At 40.7% G+C, this 21,276-nt stretch overlaps 1 protein-coding gene across 4 annotated transcripts in view; it reads right to left on the reverse strand.

The window, feature by feature from the left end:
- Window positions 1-21,276, reverse strand: part of rnf220a (ring finger protein 220a) — a 265,577-nt gene that overhangs the window by 239,372 nt on the left and 4,929 nt on the right. For all 4 annotated transcript variants that reach the window (XM_041803399.1, XM_041803397.1, XM_041803396.1 and 1 more), the window contains exon 2: window positions 1,694-2,751. In XM_041803399.1, coding sequence (XP_041659333.1) covers window positions 1,694-2,348 — 655 coding nt within the window. In that variant the 5' untranslated portion in view covers window positions 2,349-2,751. The remainder of the gene's footprint in view (window positions 1-1,693; window positions 2,752-21,276) is intronic.

Consider the following 21,276-nt stretch of genomic DNA (forward strand, 5'->3'; position numbering starts at 1 on the left):
TTCCTGTTTGGATTCAAACCTGGTTTTATAGGAAGATGGAAGATTTTAACATGAACTTAACTACAGAAAAAGGAACATGCTATGAATTGAAAGTACTAAGAGAAAAGTAAAATGTTAGTATTTGATAAAGAAAAGAGCACAAGTCTCATTTTATAAAATAGCACAGAAAGTCCATGTAAAAGTGTACAACCACCCAATCTTCGGGAATGGTGAGTGCCAAAAAAATATAGATTAAGTAAAAAGTATGTTAAATCTGTACTTAAAGTGTATATGCGCCTAAACTTAAGAAATGTCGTGCGCAAAAAAAAAATTCAATTTATAAAGCCAAGTGTAAAATCCATACTAAAAGTGTACGTGTGCCCAAACTTTGGAAATGCCATGCACAAAAAAAGAAGAAAAAAACAGCTGATTCATAAAACAGTGCATAAAATCCTTTGTATTTTGAAAAATTAATTGTTTTAGATGCATTTACATGAAAACTTTTTTCAATTCACCACCTCACTGTAGGTGTCTCTTATTTCCCTCTGCCTCTAAAACGTTCGTACGCACGGGGCAGAGTTCCGTTACAGGTCTGTGCATTTTACCGTCAGGTCTGTTTGTTAGAGATCACAAACTTTGGCGAACGCCACCTTCAGGCCCCGTTTTGTTACATTTATAAATGCGACCCTTGAAGACTTTTCTCTACTATGCGTGAGGTTTTTTTTTTGTTTGTTTGTTTGTTTTTTAAGGTGAAATGAGAGCTTAAAGAGCAGTAAGTTAACATCACTGTGGCTGCAGGGAGATACTGCAGTGGCATTGCCAAAGAGTGCTGAAAGGAATAATGCATGCAATTAAACACGAAATAAGTGCAGTAAATGTGGACTGTAATTTATCCCAAATAATCGAATCTTGACAGCCCTAGAAAAAAAATGTAAAATCTTTCCAGGAGGATCTTTGATTACCGGAATGACATTTTTCCATGCAAGATATCATTGATGTATTTGGCTATTACGGTTTCTTTCTGACTCTTGCATGCATAACTAAATATATTTTAGGGAAAAATTGAAATGTTAAGAAAATAAACATCAATAGCCAGTCATAAATTTAAGTTGGGAACCTTGTGTTTTCCAAATAACTGACAGAACCTGCAAAAGTGAAAGCTGTCAAAGAGCTGGGTCATGACATAAAAACATACTTGTGTTATTTCTTTAAAGTGTTAGGCACATGCTTGTAATGTCAGCAAATCCTGTAAAACTTGAAGTTTTCCGAGATTAATTTATAAGCTCACCTGACATACAAATAGGTGACAAGTATGCACTCGTTAGGTGTCTTGTTGAGGTGAACTCAAACTCCTGCACACTGTCTATAATGCACAAAAACATTGGAGAAGTTTTGAAATGCTGCCATATTTATGTGCAATTAAGACTGTGTTTTTGGTTGTGCTTAATAGTGTATATAGTGATTTTAAAATATCCATCTCATCCTTGTTCATCACTTAAAATCCAGTTGTACAGACAGGTGATTTTCAGTGGACCACTACCACTCTTTCTTTCTCTCATCACATCTATGGGTTGGTTTTATAACTGCAGATGTTTAGTTTTGGTCATATTAAGGAGTTTGTATAATTCTAAATATCTGGTATTGAAGGGTGTGGACATATTGAACATTTGGCATCATTGCGTGTAACGTAGTAAAGCTTTAAGAGGTTACTTACAGCGCTCGATGCGGTCCTCAGGGCTGGATGAAGTCTCTCGATCAGACAGGAGGCCGGACACAGCAAAGATCTTTTTCCCGCTGTCCTCCACTGCTTTCAAGGCGCTGCTTGGCGAGCCTCCTGGGGGGATCTGGGCGCCACCAAAGTCATACTCTTTCCCCTCTGCGTCAGAGTACCTCAGGTGGGGTGAAGCCTCGGCGTCCAGGCAGCCTTTGAGGCGCTTGGCTGGGGTAAAAGCAGACTGGTACCCACCTGGTGCCCCGTCCCGATCCTCTGGAGGTGAAGCAAAAGGCCTGAAGGCGCCAACGCCGCTATGATTCAGCATGCTGATTGGCGAGCAGTCCAGGTTAGGCGGCGCAAACTGATGATGGAGGTGTAGGAGGGATGGAGGAAAATCCCTGTTGGGGAATCCTGGCGGTACCGCGCCTTGGCGGTGGTACATTGATGCGAAAGTGTAAGAACCATTGTTGAATGGCAAATGGACATCTTTCTCAACAGAGACGGGGACGCCAAATGGACGTGGCTGCTGGCAAGGAATCGAGGCATCTCGAGATGCTTCAGCTGTGGAGGCCAGGACCATGAGGGCCGGGGAGGCCAGGGGATTGGGCAGATAGGAGGAGCTTTCCATCTTGAAGGCAGCCCTGTGAAGGTCCATGTTTGGACGAGAGGAAAGGGTCCCAGCAAGTTTGAACAGAGGTGGCAATGATTCCTCCTCAATTAGACTTCAGACAGTACCTAAGGCCCTTTAAAGGGTCTGAAGGAATCTGGATTAGAGACTCGAAGCACTTGGCTTTTTGAAAGGAGAGCCAATGTCAGGTCAGCTGGTCTCTTGGGGTATTTCACTCCAGGTCATATCTTGCCAGTTTGGTGTCGTTGGGTAAGGGCTCACTGTGTTCCCCACTTTAGTCCTGATAGTTAATTCAATCAAGGTACAGAAGAAAAAGGTCAGTCACAGCCTCCTCTCAGAGAATTAGCCAGATTTGTTGTGGAGTTGTCCGCAGGGAGTGGACATCCGTTGGTTGTCAAAGCTGGTTCCGCATCTTCTTTGGGTTGCCAAACTGAGGAGAAAGAAAATAGAGAGATTAGTTTTAGCACACCAAACTGTTGGTCTGGATAAGAAGGAGGTTCAAATGAAAAAAGTTTTAACTATTTTCCTGGTAAATAGGATAAAAAATGTGGCTTTGTTGGTTGAAACAACTCATTGTCGACGCAAGTCACCAGATTGTGTCCCTTATTCTACCAGGACAATCCAACTGCAAAAGTCCCCCCTCCCCTCATAATCACATATGTACTGTATATTTTTGCTGTTTTCAGATAGAAAAAACCTTCCCTTAATCATATTCTAATTCACATGTCCATTAAGTTTTCTGCTGTTTAGTAAAAGCCTTCAAAAAGATTGTATCTTTGCTGCCAAATCAGGTAAACCTTGTGTTGTCTTTAAGTAAAAAATGACCCGTATTAATGTCAATGTACGGGGAATGCAGATGGCCTGATGTTTTTTGTTGTTGTTGTTGTTATTTAAGTTTTTATTCATTTTTCTGATGGCCTGATGTTTAAAAAAAAAAAAAAAACGCGCCCAATGTATGCATCTCTGGTCTGTGTCTCCTCCATCCATCCATTTTCTACACCGCTTATCCCGTTGAGGGTCACGGGGGGTCTGGAGCCTATCCCAGCTGTCATTGGGCAGGGTACACCCTGGACTGGTCGCCAGTCAATCGCAGGGCTGACATACAGAGACAGACAACCAGGCACACTCATATTAACACCTATGACCAATTTCGAATCACTAACTAACCTAACAAGCATGTCTGAGGTGGTGGGAGGAAGCCAGAGTACCTGGAAAGAACATGCAAACTCTGCACAGAAAGGCCCTGACCAAGACACGAACCAGGAAACTTCTTGCTGTGAGGCAACAGTGCTAACCTCTGCACCACCGTGCAGCCCCCTAAAAGCCCAATAGTATCTACAAAAAAATTAATTCAAAACTGTTTCTACTTTTTTTGGCTATGCAAGTATCTCTTGCATCATGATTCAAAGAATGCATTCATTTAAATATTATACTAACAAAGGGCGCAGATGGCCTAGTGGTTAGGTTGCGCCCCATGTACGTGAGCAGCCCGGGTTCAAGTCCAGTTTCTGGATCCTTTCCCACGTGTCTCTCATCCCTGCTTCCCATTCTCTAGAATGAAGGCACCCAATAACATATCTTTAAAAAGTCCTACTAATAAAAATAATAATAATAAACCTTTGATTTAGTAAACAAATCACTTATTAAAGGCTTATTTCATTAAAAATAAGCAGTGTCCACTGATTAACTGCAATCTTTCTGAACTGTACAGAGGGAAAAGCACAGATATTAACAAAGTTTGTGATGAGTACGAGATTATTTCTTCATATGAGGCAGATTTAAAAGGTCTTAACTTTATCGAGTTACTTTACTTTAGGATTTGAGTGAAGATGAGTCATTTTCAACCCTTAGGAAAAGTGCAGTGTGCAGAAAATTAAGGCAGCACAAGGGTTAAAATCCCTCCCCTAATGACCATGATATCAATCTTATCCACTTTGTTCACTCTTTCTCTTACACTTCATCTTTTCAATGATCGGTCCGTTCAGGGACAAGAGTTTTGCTGCTTTTCAACTTGACCGAGATCAATGCCTTGCTCTCAGTCAGTTTTTATTGGAAAGGAGGGGACCTGAGTGGAAAATTTTTAATAAAGAATCCACTGGAAGCCGATGCTTGAAGTCCAAACCTCTGGGGACTTGAGTGCTCTTAAGCGGACACTGTTGTTAAAGCTACAAACGCAGACCCTCTTGGGGGAAAAGTGTCCTCAAGTTGACACTGCTGATCAAATCCTGTAAATCCCTGCCCTTTGACAAAAAGCCAAGAACTATTTCAAACCCCCAAACTTCTCCCTCTCTCCCCGCTTGCTCTTTAAAAAACTTCTCCAAACTGTTTCCACATCACATCTTTCCACTCCGATCTCTGCAGCCCTCCGCGTCTCATCTCTTTCCAAATGTCCCCTCCTTGTCCTCCATCCTCTTAATCTGGCCATCTCCCCCTCCTCTTCCTCCTCTCTCCCAGTCAACTCCTCCTCTCATCTCCCTAGCGCTATCTCTCCTCCCCTCCTTGCATCTAAGATCTCGGTCTAAGCCGCTTATTCCTACCATCTCCCAGGATCTTATTGGACCAGAACCACTTGTCTTAAGATAAGGGCACACATATACACATTTTAACCGCACACCCACATCTGATAAGAGGCGATGTGGCTCAATGTACAGCTCCACACTCGACTCGGTGGGGCGAGCACACTCCGCGCTCTTGCAGGCGATGCTACCAGCTCTTCTATCCATCTATCTAACCACTTTTAATTTCCCAATTTCTCTGATATCTGTCCTCCCTTTCTTTTTACATCTCTCCTGTCAATCTCTCCTCCTCTCATCCCTCCATCTCCTCCTCCTCCCTCCCCCGCTTCATTCTCCCTTGGGTGATTCAGATGGGTGATATCATATCAGACCTCTCCATCTGCCATCCACGAACCGAAGGAAATCTGACTGAGTGAATAAATTAGCCGTACTTGACCTCACGACCTGCCCGGCATCCGTGGCAACAGACTAGAATCTTCCCTCCAGGGGATTAGATCGGATCGTGTGATTGGCCAGTTGAAGGAACGCAGAGAGGCAGGCGATGAAACGACAAAATAACATTTCAGAGATTTTATCCCCAAAGGGCAATTTGAAGGTGGCTGGCTTGTTAAGCACCCAATATGTAAAGATTTAGTGAAGATGCTTGTTGAACTTGGGTGATTGTGGGATTTTGAGCATCTTTTGGATTAAAACATCAGATCAGCTTACATGCAAATAGGTTATCTACAGTAATTTACCTCATTTTATTCAATCTGATAAAATTAAATGGCGTTCTGCATTATCAAAAAGAGTCACTGCCATTTTAAATACAGGGGACATAAGGGCGGGGTTTACCCATCATGCTCTTGGGCAGAGTGTTATGGGTGTTGTATGGTGTACAGCGATCCCTCAGATTTCGTTGCCTATGTTTCTGGTGGATTGTTTCTTTTTCTGATGTGAGACACTGTTGACTGTACGTGAAGTTATCCACTGAGTTAGTGGCTGTGATCACTGATGGGCCTAATGCTCTTCATTAGAGGTTGTTTCCTGACTGTAAGTTATGCCCATTTCAGAATAGCAGTGGTTTGCTGAAAGCAGCTGCAGCACTTATCCCCTTCCATATCAGTTGTGTTGGACCACTTGGGGAGGTGGTCTCAGGTGAGATGTGAATAAAAACGCGCCCAGATACAGACAATTGTATCAGCTATATGACGTCATCGTAAAAACTAAACTTCTTTCCACGGCATGGCAGTTTGTTTGCCTTTTTCCCTCAATAAAAGGCAGAAATCCTCAGAATCAGCTTCTTCTTTCTCCGCTTTGGCAGGTTTGTGAACCAGCTACGTGCATGCCGCCACCTGCTGTACCAGACAGAATACGTATACAAGTGGTACCGGGCACGGATCAATGTTGCTAGCGTGAAAGCAGGCCAGCGGGGGGAAAGGAATCACGGTGTGGTTCAAAACAACCCGGTCTAGTCTGAAAGCACCCTAAAAAAGTAGGCAAGCCCTCAATTCCTTAGATTCTCTGCGCAATGAGACATGCTTATCAGCCACATGAGACACAGTGCTTACGGAGGCAGTCTGATAGCTCTGACCTGTTAGCACGCAGAAATGAAAATCAAGCCATCCTGCAGCCAAGATGTGCATCTCACACACAGTCTGAAAGTTTGAAAGCTTTAGTTTCACTGCTTCATCCTTGTTGAAAGGACGCCCCACCTTATGCAGGGTGGCAAACTTATTTGAGTATAAAAATAATTCAATAATAAATACAAAAGAAATAACATAATGTTGTGTTAAAGAACACTTAAAGTGTAGGAAAAATAACACTGAATGGTAAAAAAAAATAATCTTAATCCCCTGAAGTGTTAATGCCAGCGACACTTGTTTAAGATTAAAAAATGAAACACTGGATGGTGTAAACTTTTAACTTTAGATATCAAAGAGTAACATTTTAAAAGCAATTAATATCAAAAGTTCTGTAGTTTATAGTGATTAATTGCCACATTTCAAATTCCACAATTATGCATTTAAAAATACTGCCTTAAACCATAGGGTAGATTATTTCCTATTTGGATGCAGAACTTCTTTTAAAGGTAGGTCAATAGAATAAAGATTATGACATGAAATTACCCAAGGAAAAAGGGATTTCTTATGGATTGAAAAGAAAATTAATAAATGGTAAAAAGATGAATGTTTGATGACATAAGGTGAAGATGACTTTTGACTTGTCCACTGAGCTGTCTGTGATTTTAGTAGTCGTGTATTTTATGCATGTTTTACACCACTGTGGCTGCAGGGAGACGCTGCAGTGGCTTAACCAAAGTGTGCTGAAAGGGACAATAAAGCATGAGATTAATGGCAGTTAGAAAAAATGAATGCACAAGTTAGTGACCTTTGTTAATCTCTATTCATGTGATTAATCTTGACAGCCCTGCTTTTTTAAAAATATATATTTTTGGGCTTTTTATGCCTTTATTTTTATAGAGGACAGTGGATAAAGCCAGAGGTAGGGATGAGAGATTGGTGGAGAATCATGCAGGAAAGGAGTCGCAGCCTGGACTTCAACCAGGGCCAACACCAACAGCCCTTCTTTTAACGCTACACACTAGTGCTGAGAAAATTTAACACTGGGCAGTGTCAGCCAGTGTTAAATTTCAGCTATGAAGAGTTGCAGCAGCTCAATTATGTGTAAAATATTCGACACTTTCAAAAGCGTAGTTTTAATTACATTTAGTGGAATAAATATTTTTAAAGTGTTAAATTCAACTCTATAGGAGTTTAATCATCACTGTAAGACTTACGTATAATACTTGAATATATCATCATAAAAGTCACGCCGCCATCAAAATTCAACCCCAGTGGGACTCTTAAAGGTCAAACGTGAAGTCATGCGCACTCACATAAACACTCGACAAACACAAACTCACACAGTATCAAGTAGCGGGTTCGGGCCGCTCCAGACGAGCTTCAAAGCTGCGTTGACTAGCAGCCAACATCAAAGGAGAAACTCCCTGGGAAATGAAAGGAGAAAATCTTTTATAGCTATCAGCTGTCCACAACACTCATTCAAATCAATTTCCAAACCTGATCTCAGCTTTGGCACGCTCCCCCACCTCCTACACACAAAGAGACACACAAACCAACAACAACAACTGCCAGGAGGACGGAGCGGGCCCGGAGACTGAGAGAGATGGGGAGATGTGAGATGTTCTACATTACCGCAAATGTACAGTAGACCAGTGTGGAGTGTTGAGGACGGCTAACACTAACACGCCTCTGGTCTGGACAGATGCCACAGAATCACGTTACACGCCACTCTCCCTCCTCTCCTCCCTACCTTCAGCAACCCATCCTGGAAATAGCACCTTGGAAACGTAGCCATGTCTAAACTCCTGCCTCTCTTCCTCTCCATCACTTTCTCCTTTCTCCGTCTTTCTCACTTTCTCCGCCGCCATCCTCTCTCTGTATATCAGATCACGCTTTCTCCCGTGTAACCTCTAAAGTAGGAGTGTGTCTGAGGTGTTGATAGCGAGGTAATACACTGATAAGTACCGGGATATTTCAATTTTATTATCATTACCCAGCAGGCAGAGGGGCGGGCGAGTGAAGGGCCGCCAACGGGAAGCAGCCAATCCAATAAGAGAACACTGGATGTTCCCTTACAGGCCAGAGGAAGACAGGGAGGAGAGAAAGAGAAGAATGAAGGTGATGAGAAACAAAAACATGAGGAGACGGTGAGAGGAGAGGCAACGAAACAAGTGAAAATGAGGATAAGAAGGAAAAGGATAAGGAGACGAGGGGATAAGAGGTGAAGGAAAATTTAGCGGAGTTTATATTAGCACAGATTCCTAAAAACTGTGAAATAGTCCGTGTGAGCACAAACAGACAATTTTTCCCAGTGATTTTGCCTTATTTTTCCTACCAGCCCCACTGAAAGTTTTCCATATAAGCTTGAGTGAAACTGTTCGCAAATGAAGCACGAAAGGCTCTGAAAATTTTGCTGTCAGCAGGTTGGAGGGGGTGAAGACATTTCTATTTTCCAATGGTGCAACAAAAGGCTACGTAGCAAACAAGCTGTGCAATCTTTGAGCATGTAATGAAACAGTTTCATTTTGTATTTTCTGTACCAGTATGTATTTTCCTGTCCTTTTAAAAATACAAAGAAAACGTCAACGTACACGTACCAAATGCAAACCTTGTCATTACAGTGTTGTACAGTGGAATTTGTTGCTTCGTACGCCACTTCTGTGCTCTTTGTAAATCATGGCATGCCTCCTTACTCCCTATATCAGACAGTAAAAACTTCCTTTGAGATATATGTGAACCAACTCACTAAATGAGGAAGAATTCGGGGGAAGGCCACCTGAAATTTTCCAGAAATTTTGAGCAGTGCATCTGTGAATATGGCTAATGGAACAATTTCTCAATAAAGGGTGGCACACTCAACCATAGATTTTTTTTCTCAATAAATCTCCCTTAAAGTGAGTCGACTCGCTGTATAGCTGTGAAAAAATTCAGAATAAAAGCATTTGGATGAAAGCAGTGCTTCTCAGCAGAAATGCAAAAAAGTTTTGACTTCGAAAAGCAAAAACTCAAAGCGTAACCGTGTTGTTTATCTTTCCTGTAACATATCCGAACAATATGAATGTACAAACTTGGCAATAACATTAAATATAGCTCTCTATTTTTAATTCCCAGCCTATTTTGGCCGCAAAAAGTGTGTAGCCTGAATAAAAATAGGCAAGCCTCCTGTTCTCTAGATTCTCTGTGCAGGCGATGTTTGTCTCAGCTGCATGAGATGCAGCACTCTAGAAGGCAAAGCCCTGGTTTCTTAAAGTACATGCTGAAATTAAACCTTAGTCTTGATGCAGCAGCTATGCAGCCCTCATGCACCCAGTGTGAAAAGGCCTTAAGTGTCAAGAGACGGGTAAAAAGAGCATGAAAGTACAAGACAGAAAGAAAGAGAAGAAGAGTGATGTGGAAATAAGGAAATGGGGCCAGAGATGGAGAGATAGGAAAGAAGAGAATAGAAACAAGAGAGAAGCAAAAGGAGGCACTGAGGGGAAAGAGAAATTGAGGTTAGAACTGCCAAAAAAAAAAAAAACTCAAATCTCAGCACATGTATTTGCCTAATACCTAGTCAAAAATGTCTGATTACCAAGCCAAGATCAGCTGAAAAGTTGCACGAAAATAGTAAACAAAAAACAAACAACAAAAAAAAAGCATCTGCAAAAGCAAGAATTAAGTTTTAGATGTCACCTTTCTTGAAAATAGTGATTTAGATCAAGTGTAGATATTGCATTTTAAAGGCAGTTTACATGTAAAAATTGCCTGTTGTATCAGTAGATGTGGATCTAAATGATCTTAAAAAATCAAAAGCATCCAGGCCTTATTTTTTCTTATTTACTTTTGAGGTGAATGTGGTTTTACCAAGTGTAGTGAGTTATTAGACAAACAAATTTGCGCAGATTTGACTTTTGAGGTGAAGTGGGAAAGGGCAAGAAAGAGAGAAGAGACGAGGAAAAAAAGAGGCGAGGAGAGGGTGTGATATCAGAGGGAAGGGTACAAATTTCATCTCCCCTGGTGATTGACACAAGCTGGCTGCCTTCTGGTCTTCTGCTGGTCTTGTGGCACATGTACAACACAAGCAAACATGTATGAGCTTTGGCCTTGAAAAACCAGCACCAAAAAACTCTACAGCTGTCTCTCTGCTTTCTGTTTTCTCTTGTATGTATGCATCTTGTATTGGAACCACTATCCTGATGTGTTTCAATAAATGCTAACTTTACTTGTGATAGCACACCAGTAACGCTGCCAAAAAGCTGCTAAAAGTCAGAGATGTTTTCCACCTTCTCTCTAAGATAACAGTCGTATCTCCAAATGACATCCACCTATGCATATCATCAGTATACAAGAGCAATTACACGTAACGCACCCACATATAATGTCACTCGGTGCCACTTACAATCCCATTTGCCACCGAGGGATACCACCCACACATTGTCTGACACTGGCTATATGCATTTTATAATAGAAAATGTCACATGGGAACATTTACCACGCTGTCATAATTTGATTACAGTGTGCAAGAATGATACAGCTGTCGGCGCGATATTAAACACAAACAGCGAGGAGGGCTTTTCACGTCAAATCTGCACTTTAAGTGACAACGTTATACCGGCCGGTGAAATTGCGGTGTCAACAACAATGTGTCTTAACATCACTCTGAGGAGGGGGGGTTCACTCGGGAAATATGAGCTGCTGAGAGGAGGGGACTGCTGGAGAATAACAGATTTTATGGAAAATAATCAGAAAATGTCATTATTGATGTTTGATATATCATGATTGAGGGTTATTGCTCTTTGGAGAGGTCAGGTTATTAAAATGTGTGATACTTTAAGACTTTTAATACCGTGTGTTCAGAACAAAACAATCTACATTATTTTAATGATTGACATTAATGGAAAATAATGCATCTGTTTCACTAGACAGATGCTTAACCTTAATGTTGTCCAGGGGTCAAATTGACCTATTTTACCTTTAAATAACAGGGATTGCTCCCAATACCAGGGGTTTCCAAACTTTCCACCTGTGGCCCCCACCATCCATGGTTAAAGTGTACACGTTTATAGTTTTATTTATACACATTACTTACATTTAAGCACAAATTTTACATAATAACTGTGTTTTTATTCTACATTTATGTAATTTTAAGGGTATTTTTACAAATATGGACAAAATGTACACCTTTAAATTGGGCACGACTTAACCACCAGGCCAGTGACCCTCAACTGGTGGGTCGTGACACAAAAGTGGGTCGCAAAGTTGTTTCCAGTGGGTCACCAATGTATGGCAGGAAAAAAAATGCGGCAAGAAGTCCAGCCCTAAGTGAACACTCAAGACATCCTTACATTTTCTAAGGTTTTCTTTGATGACGAGTAAATGTCTTTTTTTTTGTCCAAGTTTCTATGGTATTTTGGGAAAAAAGAGTAAATAAAAAGTATGCAAGTTTTTCTTTAAAAATATTTATTTCCTATCTCTTAGTTCAAGAATGCCTTTTTCTATCTGAGGTTCACATAACAATGTTAAAGTTTGAGTGGATGAATATTTTTTTTAAATTTGGGTCCTGATTGCTTTTGCATTCTCCTCTGATCATAACTACAGGCAAATAATCAAAAAATGTTTATGGACTCGAAAACAGACAAATCTCTTGTGTGTAAGCCATATTGGCCATAAAAAGGTGTAAAACTTGTTTGAAAGGACTGAAACAAAGTGGCTGAAAATGATGCAGAACAGAATTTGGTTACACTTCTTGCTTTCAAACAGACAAACCAGAAGGGGACAGATTCAACCCACAAGGACAAGTTGTCCGAATGGACCAAACACAAAGGGTTAGGAGACGAATACGTCGAAAAACATGCAAGAAAACTCTTGCATGTTGTCAAAATTGCACAAAAACATTGGCAAGGTCTCTGTACATGCAGGTTGCCAAAGTACAAGTTAGACAGTGTATGCAGGAGTTTGTCTGCTTTTTGCAATTAAAACAAGAGAATACAAATATTTTTTGTCTATGACTTGTATTTTTTGCCAAGAGGTTTATTGGTATCATACTTAAGTGTGAAATTCTGTGATAAAACTCTATCAAAAAATCTACAGAGGGTTAGAGCCAGGGGTGGAGAGAAAATAATATGTTTTTAAGGCTCTAGTGCGCTCTCGTACTTTCCTTTACCCACAAAATCATCTTTCAACTAAATTCTCAAAATGTTGTCGTCATTCTCAACATTTTGACTTTATTCCAAAAGTGGCCCCAAATCCTCTTCACTACAAATCAGTTCAGGACATGAAGACGTTTTAATGGTGACTTTTTCAGTGCAAAATATCACTTCAAGTGACAGCTGTTACCATAAAAAGCTCCTGTAAACTTCAATAATATGGTCAAAAATCCTCATTGTGCTTGTTTTCCAGGGGAGAGTTCCTTCTTTGATAAAGAATTGGAGAAGGGGAACATAAGCTCTTCTGGGTGTCAGGATCAAAAAAAACTGAACGCTAAAATGGGATCCAAATAACTCCACTCCTGACAACCAGCGCCCGTCTCATCGAAGCCGTCCTTTTTGTTGACTGCTCGGAATAAATATTTTTCTCGCTCGGCTGCTTTGACTGTGTAACCGACGCTTCTGCCGCTCCAACACGGCACTGAAAGTTGTCACATTGAGTTTTCCACTGTGTCTGCTGAGTTTTAGAGAGGAACGGACGCAGAGAATCCAATTTTTGTTATAAAAATGTCTTGTCGGCTGTGACTGCTGTGTGTACACACATGTCAGTGTAAAGAGTGGGCTCAGACTGTCGGGGAGGAAGGCAGCTCAAGCCCCCCCCCCCCCCCCTCTCTTTCTCTTTTCTAATGGAGACAGAGAGAAACGCAGTCAAAACCGCAGGCCTGTCTGAGTGTTTGTGCTCTTCCCGGTCCATGGATATATTTAGAGGTTGTTGACAAGCGTGAAAGTGCCACTCTTACTTTTATTACAAGACAGGCCGAGCTGTGTCGTTCATCTCATCTCTGCTGAACACAAACAATCACTCAGAGACAACAGCGCATCATGGGTGGACTATTTAGAGAGTTTGACGCATAAAACACAACACAGAAAATCCTTTGTTAATGCAACAGCACATAAATGTATATAAATCCCAAAATGACCACTTCTTTAATCAAACTTCACTGAAAAATCTTCAGTATGAAGGGTGGGAGAAAGCCGAAACTCTCCTGAGAACAGAATGTTCACGTCTAGAAGCTTCCAGTGAAATTTACAGCCTCTTCTCGGCCGTCCTTTCTCTTTCTCTCTCTGTTCTTCACCCTGGAAGCCTTGGCACGCCTTATTTTGCGGCTAATAACAGCTCTTTACACTTTACACAAGCTTTAATAACAGCCATTAAAATATTTTATAAGAGCTGGTCAGCCTTGAGTGAGAAAAAAGGGTGCAGGTGCCATTTTTGAGGGAAAAACTTGATATAATTGAAAAACACTTTTTAAAATTTCAGCAGCACTCCTTTTAAAAGATGCAGCAACTTACAACTGATTTTACTATCAATATGCTGTCAATGGAAACTGATAAAAAGCAGGGATGACTGGCTTAAGTGGATGAATTGTGAAACAGTTGGGTGCTCTGGCTCTCATTATAAAAAGAGGAAACCAGGCACTGATCTGTCCTGGATTGGTGCTGTATTATGTGATTATGAGAGCAAAGTTACAACATTGTCCACTATAATAGCAAGGCTGCAGATTTTGAGGTTCTCGGATCAACTAAATGGATTTAGTACACATATTTCTTGCAAGATTTGGGCTAATTCCCGTTCATTTTAACCATAGAAATGAATGTAAATTACCTAAACAGGATTGGTTGGTGTGTTTTTTAAACATATCACGCTTCATCAATATAAAATAAGGAAATCTAAATGTGTAAAAGAAAAAATGAGGAAGGGAATACCATGAAGGGCTTTTTAATAATGGCGAAGTCCTTTATAAACCACGTAAGTAGGTCTTTACTGAAGCTAAGACACCTAGGCAATTGAAATGTTACCTTTTTAAATGAGTGACCATTATTATAAAGACTTTTTGAGTGTTTCCTTCCATGTTTTTACATTAATCACATTTGGAGTACCTGGTTTTCCATTTGTATAGTGGTAAAATTAAGAGATTACGGTATCTGATTTTTGCCAATATTTCTAAATCAATATTAGCGCACACTTACCTAAATTAAGGTCTCAAACCTCAGTCCGCCTGTTGGTCCAGCCTAAAACTCCACTAACTTATTTGTTTGTACAGATCATTTTTACCGCTGATGTATGCAGATTTTTACAGCCAGTCTTGGCTGTAAATTTTGGCAGAAATTTTAATATTATCTAGTACTAATATTTCACATTCACATACACAGTTGGACGCCTTTCAACAGTGTAAGAGGACACCTTATATTTGACTGAAAAACACTAAAGCTGCTGTCTAATAAGAAATGTAAGGTCTTACACCCACTGAGCATCATTATGTTAACATTTGAATTGTTTCTGTCTGATACGTGCTGTGATGATTGTCTTGTCATTGCTTGATTGCTCATATTTGTTTTGTATTTCAGTGTCTTGTAAGTCCATGAGGGTTGGGCACCTCTTTTGTTGTATGGCACAATGAAAAAATACCAAATAAACTAAACTAAACTAAACACATTCTAAGCTAATACATGCAGAAACAGATATACTGATAATATTGTGCATCCCAAATGTAGAGGTCTGTTTGCTCTGCTGAAGCCCTACGAACTTGGTGGAGTCATGTGGGCTTTTTAAACGACTGTTTATAATAATTTCCCTCCATATTTTACAATTTTCATGTTTGGAATGCCTTTCCTGTAATGGTTAAACTTAGGGAAGCACAATATTAGATTTTTGCTGATTTACAAAATAAGTTCAGCTGATGCCGATATTTGAATTTAGCATGGACCTAAAACTACAGTCCTTTAAACACACAATTTAAAGTTTGAGGATGTCAGTCCTCAAAACAAACTTTAAAGTGTAAGAAATGATAATGAGTTACAAAAAAAACTCATTTCAGCTGAGAGAGGTCTTTTGGTCCAGGCTTAAACACCACTAACTTATTTGTTCCTACAGCCAATATTTACAGCTAATATGGACAGAGTTTATAGCCAAAAAGTTGTTTTTAAATAGCCGCAGAAATTTTCACCGATAATAAACTAATATCTGCTGATACTGGTATCACTCCAAAAATCTGCACCGCTAATGAGGATGTTTGTTAGCTCTTATGAAGACGCTGTTAGACCAATCAGTATAAGGTTTTTACAAAACAGCTGTTTCAGCTCTATTTCTGAGTTAATATAACACATTTTTAGTTTCAAGTAAACAGCACTCTATCACTATGCTTTTTTTGTGATTTTACTAATTTTATTTATTAATACCCCGCCCATCTGCTGAGTTTTCCCTAAATGCATCTGGGCATTAAACACTTTTGCACCATGACTGAAGTTACCCACTGAGTTAGAGAAGTCCTGCCTACAGGGATGAACTTCAACATAGCAAAGATGATGCACTGAACTCTGTGGAAGAGCATTTCCACTGTCAAAGTGCACCTTTCAGGCTTTGTAGCATGTAGTCGATCAAAACAGATGACTTTGTGAGGCATGATTGTTCAGAATTTTAAAATGTGAATAGTTTGACATAATCAGCTACGGCAGATATTTTAAGTGTTTTCATCTTGTTCGATTTAACAGTGTACATGGTCGAAACATGTTGGCTTTTAAAATGTTTTGACTGTTTTTATAAAGGCTTTCGTATTTCTTTCTATATTTTTACATTTCTGATGTTTGGAGTGATTTCCACTTTTGATAATGGTAAAATTAAGATAAGATACCACCCACTCACGATAAAGGGCTTGTTTGAATCGCTCACACAATCTTTTTTTTCTTTGCAAATTGAATGAAATTAGCCAAAGTTTTGCAGCTTGCTAGCTTAACTTTACATCTGTTTAGTTAATCCAAGAACCTGAAAATATGCAGACTTGCTGTTTCATTGGACATTGCCGTAAACTTTGCACTCATGATCATCCACGATGCATGGCAGAACTAAGACAAAACACAGCAGAGCCCTCTTTTTCAATCAAATGAAGATTAAAAAGTCATGCATATTGCAGGAAAAAGGCTTGTTTTGTATTTTTGAATAGTTCTCAGAAAATGGGAAATTACAACTTTGCTTCAAGTAGTGCAGAGGAAACCAAACCGCTCTAAAGCTCCTTTCACCGTCAGCGGAAGACAAAGATTTCTATTTAAAGCCGTGCTGTCAGATATTAAATATTTACCACCATGACACACAAATGGAGGAGGAAAGAGAAAGTAAACCGCCGGTCTGCGATATGTGCGTCTGTGTGTTTTTAGCATAAAAAACGTGGCCTAACCTGCTCTCGGATCCACTCAGTATTCCAGACAGGCCTGGGTGTTTGTGCTTGTGCATCAGTATCTCTGTGTATCTGCGCGTATGCTGGCCGATGTCCGAAGCAACAGTCGATACTATTGAAATGTACTCATTCATGTCTGGCCAAGAGGCAGAGCTCAAATGTCCTTGTGAATAAGAATCACACCCATCTATCTCCTCTGCTGTTCTCTCATTTTGTCTTTCTTTTCAGTCGTTTTGCCTCCAAATGTGCAAACATCCAGTTTTCTTTCTTCCTCTGTGATATGAAATCTCTAACCACGTTATTCGCTTCAGTCAACAGCTGCTGCACACGCATGCATGAGCAGTGAAAAAATGATTACAGTTAGATTTGATAATACACAGACACACACATCATCCTGAGGTGGATAATGACACTCCAGCAATATTCAGCTACAAAATCAATAAGGATTGGACGAGCCGGTGCAGGAGAACATGCACGCTTTGTGCAGCAGTCAACTAAAGATAAATGTCTTAAGAAGGACGCCACTAATTTTTTGAAGGCAGAAAAATAGAACGGGGGCGTGCTTTTTTTTGTCAGGAATCTCTGCGTGGCGTTACAGCAGAACAAAAATAAGAGGATTTACTTCTCAAATAAGCCACTGTGATGTCAGAGACAGAGCCATGGCTGGCCCGGCAGAGAGAAATCGTTCTGGACTCAGGCCCTGACCTGTGGCAGGGATTTCTATTCATGGCAGCACCGGCGAGGCCCAGTTCAGAGAGGGGCCAGCTAATTCCTGGTACGGACAAGGCTAAATGGAAAAGCACACCATTATGTGGTTGGGTCTATTTTTGGAGTACTTGCTTGCCAAATCTCAGCATTTTTTGCCCCCTTTATGATAAGATGTGACATGTTTTTCTGCCGGCTGGTGCAGTAGTAGGGGCCTGTTGTCAGGACATGGCAGAATCATGAGATTTATCTGCCTAAAAGAGACAGAAACAGCAGGTCTGACTGACTTTGCATGGAAGCAGACAAAAATATCCCCCTTTTTATAACATTTTAATGTTTTATTAAAGCTGTCTGCTGCTTTAACACCAAGCTTTACAGAAGAGGCTGGGTTTAATGCTGACAATCTCCTCTCACGCCTTGATATTTATCCGTCTCTGCAGCGTCGTAACACTTTTAACTTTCCACAGACGAAGCACGCACTCACAAAACCCTCACATCCCTGACAGATGACACTCATGTCTGCGCGCTGACCGACAGGTGACAGATCTCACCGTGCCTCTGCGAGTGTGTGTGGCACCGGCCGCCCTGCTATGACTCTTTATTGCTGTGCTGCGCTCGGCGTGTACAACAGCAGCCACTAATCTCCCCGGCTGGCAGGCAGACAGGCGGCTGGCTGGCCGGTTTTGTGCTTCAGGCTGCATGCGAGTGAGCGCAAGCCAATTAGCTCAAGTTTAACAAGGGAGAAGTGATGCCAGGTTTGCTGTTTTCACTTACAGATTCTGCTGTAATGATCCGCTTTTGTGGAGTTAATAATGATAATAAGAACAATGGGAAATGTGTTTGAAGCCTGCCGGGAAATGATGTGTGCTGCTCTGCGTGGAGGCCAAAGGTCACGGATGCAACAAAAAACTTTCTGTTCACTTATCAAAAGCTGCTGAACGTGCATTATGAGCATGAAAGTGCACGCGTGTGGTCCTGCACATGCATTATGATGAGGCCGGCCTCCTGCCTGGCTGCACAGAGGAAAAATGATAAGCAGTCTTCACAAATACGGCCTGTGTGCAATCGATGGACGCAAATGCACCAACATTGTCTTCAGGGGAGAGAAAGGGGGGCAGATATTAGCTGATTCTCCATGCGGGGAGCTTGTGATAGGGCTCATGGTGTAATTGACGAATGAAGGGGGAAACCTGAGAGAGAGATGATGTGGCGCAGGAGGATGGATCGACGCAGAGAGACAGAGACACGGAGCAATATGGGGAATAGAAAGTATCTGACATCCGACACAAGTTCTCTCTCCCCCCATTAGGCTAATTCTTTGACTTTCTCTTGTTGCCGATAGCGTCTCCGAGTGATATTTCCCTCTCTAACGGCATTACCATGAGGCTGCCTGCTCCAATGCAATCAAACCATTAAACACGGCACTGCAGCCGCTGCATGGACTGATTTCCTTCCAATAGAAAATGACTGGACATGAGCTACTCCGCTTTCCTGTCATCAATAAAAGGAATCATTGGGTCTGGATGCACGTGCACAGAGGGAGGATAAACTGCAGGTTTAGCTGTAGAAATCTGCTGTTTGAAGTCAGAATTATCACGCCTCTTTGGAGCAATCTTTATGTTATTTAATCTGATTTTAACTTCTATTTGTCCTCTTTGCTGATAATTTCTGACAATTTCAACGGTGTCCTGTTGCTGTAAATTTAAAAAATAACTCTTTTACCCTTACTTTCTTTCTATTTTTGTGCTATAATGCACTCTGTGAGTGTTTTGATTGATGTTATAGCAGTGATGCTCGACCATGCTCAACCAAAGAGCCACATTTCTGACAAAAACATCTGCACGAGCCATAATCTAAGAGATGGGAAGTGGCAAAATGGGTTTAGGTGACAAAATAGTTTAAGGTGGAAAAATTGGTCCAAAAGTGGAAAAATCGATGAAAAGTGGCAAAAAAAAATGAGTTACTGATGACTAAAATGGGCAAAAATCAGTAAATGGTGGAAATACTGGCTATAAAATGGCAAAAAGTAGCAAAAAGCAGGATAAAAGTGGCAAGAAATAAGGAGAAAAAATGGCCGAAGAATGAGAAAAGGGGCAAAAAAACTGCAAATAAGGGCAATGGAAATATACAGACAACAAAATAAAGGTTGACAATTAAATCCCACTGTATAAGGGCTGGAAACAAACTGATTAAAATGACCTGTAACAATTTATAAGGTCAAAGTTCCCCATTTGTAAGCTTTTCTGGGGGAATCATATTTCAAATTTAGACATAAAAGAGCCACAAATGATCACAAAAGAGCCACATGTGGCTCCAGAGCCTGAGCATCACTGTGTTATAGAAATCAAGTCAATTATTCTAATTAGAAATAACAATATCTCAGCAATTTTCTTGCTTTTTTAAAAACATTTTCTGAAAATTGAAAAGGCGTTAAACTAAAAAAGATTAAATTCTGCCATATTAAAACAGAAAAAACATTCCTTTTCCATTTAAATGGCTGTCATGGATCAAATAATGAAAGAAAACAGCTTCAAAAGAGCATTTTCCTGAAGAAATCGCACCAAACTGAGCCCAGTGCGCAGTAAACATTATTAATAAGGGTGGCAGTGTGTGAAAAATATTCAATAAAAACTTTTCAAACACGGAATAATACACAAATCAATCATAATCGCCCCAAAACACACTCCGCCTTGCGGACAGGCTGCACTTTCCAGCGCGAGGAGAAGATTTGGTTGGTTTGATCAGCGCCACAGCACCAACAATATCCCGCCATGAAATGATCGCATCCTGCTTCCCTGGCACTTAATTACAGTGATTAAAGGAGCGATAACGAGACAACAATGAGAGAAAGTTTCAGGATGCAGCGCGCGCACGACGCGTCTCCTCGGCGTAGGGCCCTCCCTGCTCTGCGCGTCTGCGTGTTCAAACACTTGTTATTTACCGGCGACGCGTTTATTTCAATTACCGGCTGCATGTCAAATTAGCTCTCGCATGTAGTGTTTATTAGCACGACGAAATAATAAAAGACACACACGGAGGAGGAGGGGGGAGGGGGGAGAAGGAGTTGGTTCTGCTTTTAATACAGAATGAGGAGTTAGTGCATATTGATAGGACTTAATAGACCGAGGGGGTCATCAAACTAGTCAGGACTGAGCGATCCATGCTTCATTTACTATCAGTGGCATGTTATAGAGGAGGAAAGGCGCGCGTAATTACGCATAAGTGCCCAAAATTAAAAGTTGCATTTTTTGATTAATTAACACACACAAAAAAAAAAAAAAAAAAAAAAACAGTGGATTACAATTTAATTACTGGAGTCAAAGAGTGGATACTCATGACCTGCTCCAATAAAAGTGAAAGTTACTGTTATATCATAACTTTGAGTTTCAAAATACTTTAAAATACTTGATAATATCTTTATAAGTTACCAAACGTTGTTTTTTCTCCCTGCAGTTAAACATTCATGGTTGAATCTTTTTTTATTATTATTCGAAAAGCCTCAAACATGCTCAAAACGTGTGCCAGAGCCATCATTATCACCTCTTAATGAACTGTGATCTGGGTGACGTTTGCTCTGCGCGAGCACCACTTAGACAAACCACACGCAGATCCACATGAACACAGCAGTCAAGTGCATTCACTTAGCCAGCACTGTCTACCATCAGTGAAGAGGGGAGGAGGGGATGTAAAAGCGCGCGTCATTACGCATAATGTTCCCAAAATTAAAAGTTGGCTCTTTGGATGAAATAACAGAAATATGCAGTGGTGTACAACTTCATGAGTCAAAGAAGAGGCGCTCCTGACCTCCTCCA

Source organism: Cheilinus undulatus, linkage group 13 (assembly GCF_018320785.1).
Source record: "Cheilinus undulatus linkage group 13, ASM1832078v1, whole genome shotgun sequence".
NCBI lineage: Eukaryota > Metazoa > Chordata > Actinopteri > Labriformes > Labridae > Cheilinus > Cheilinus undulatus.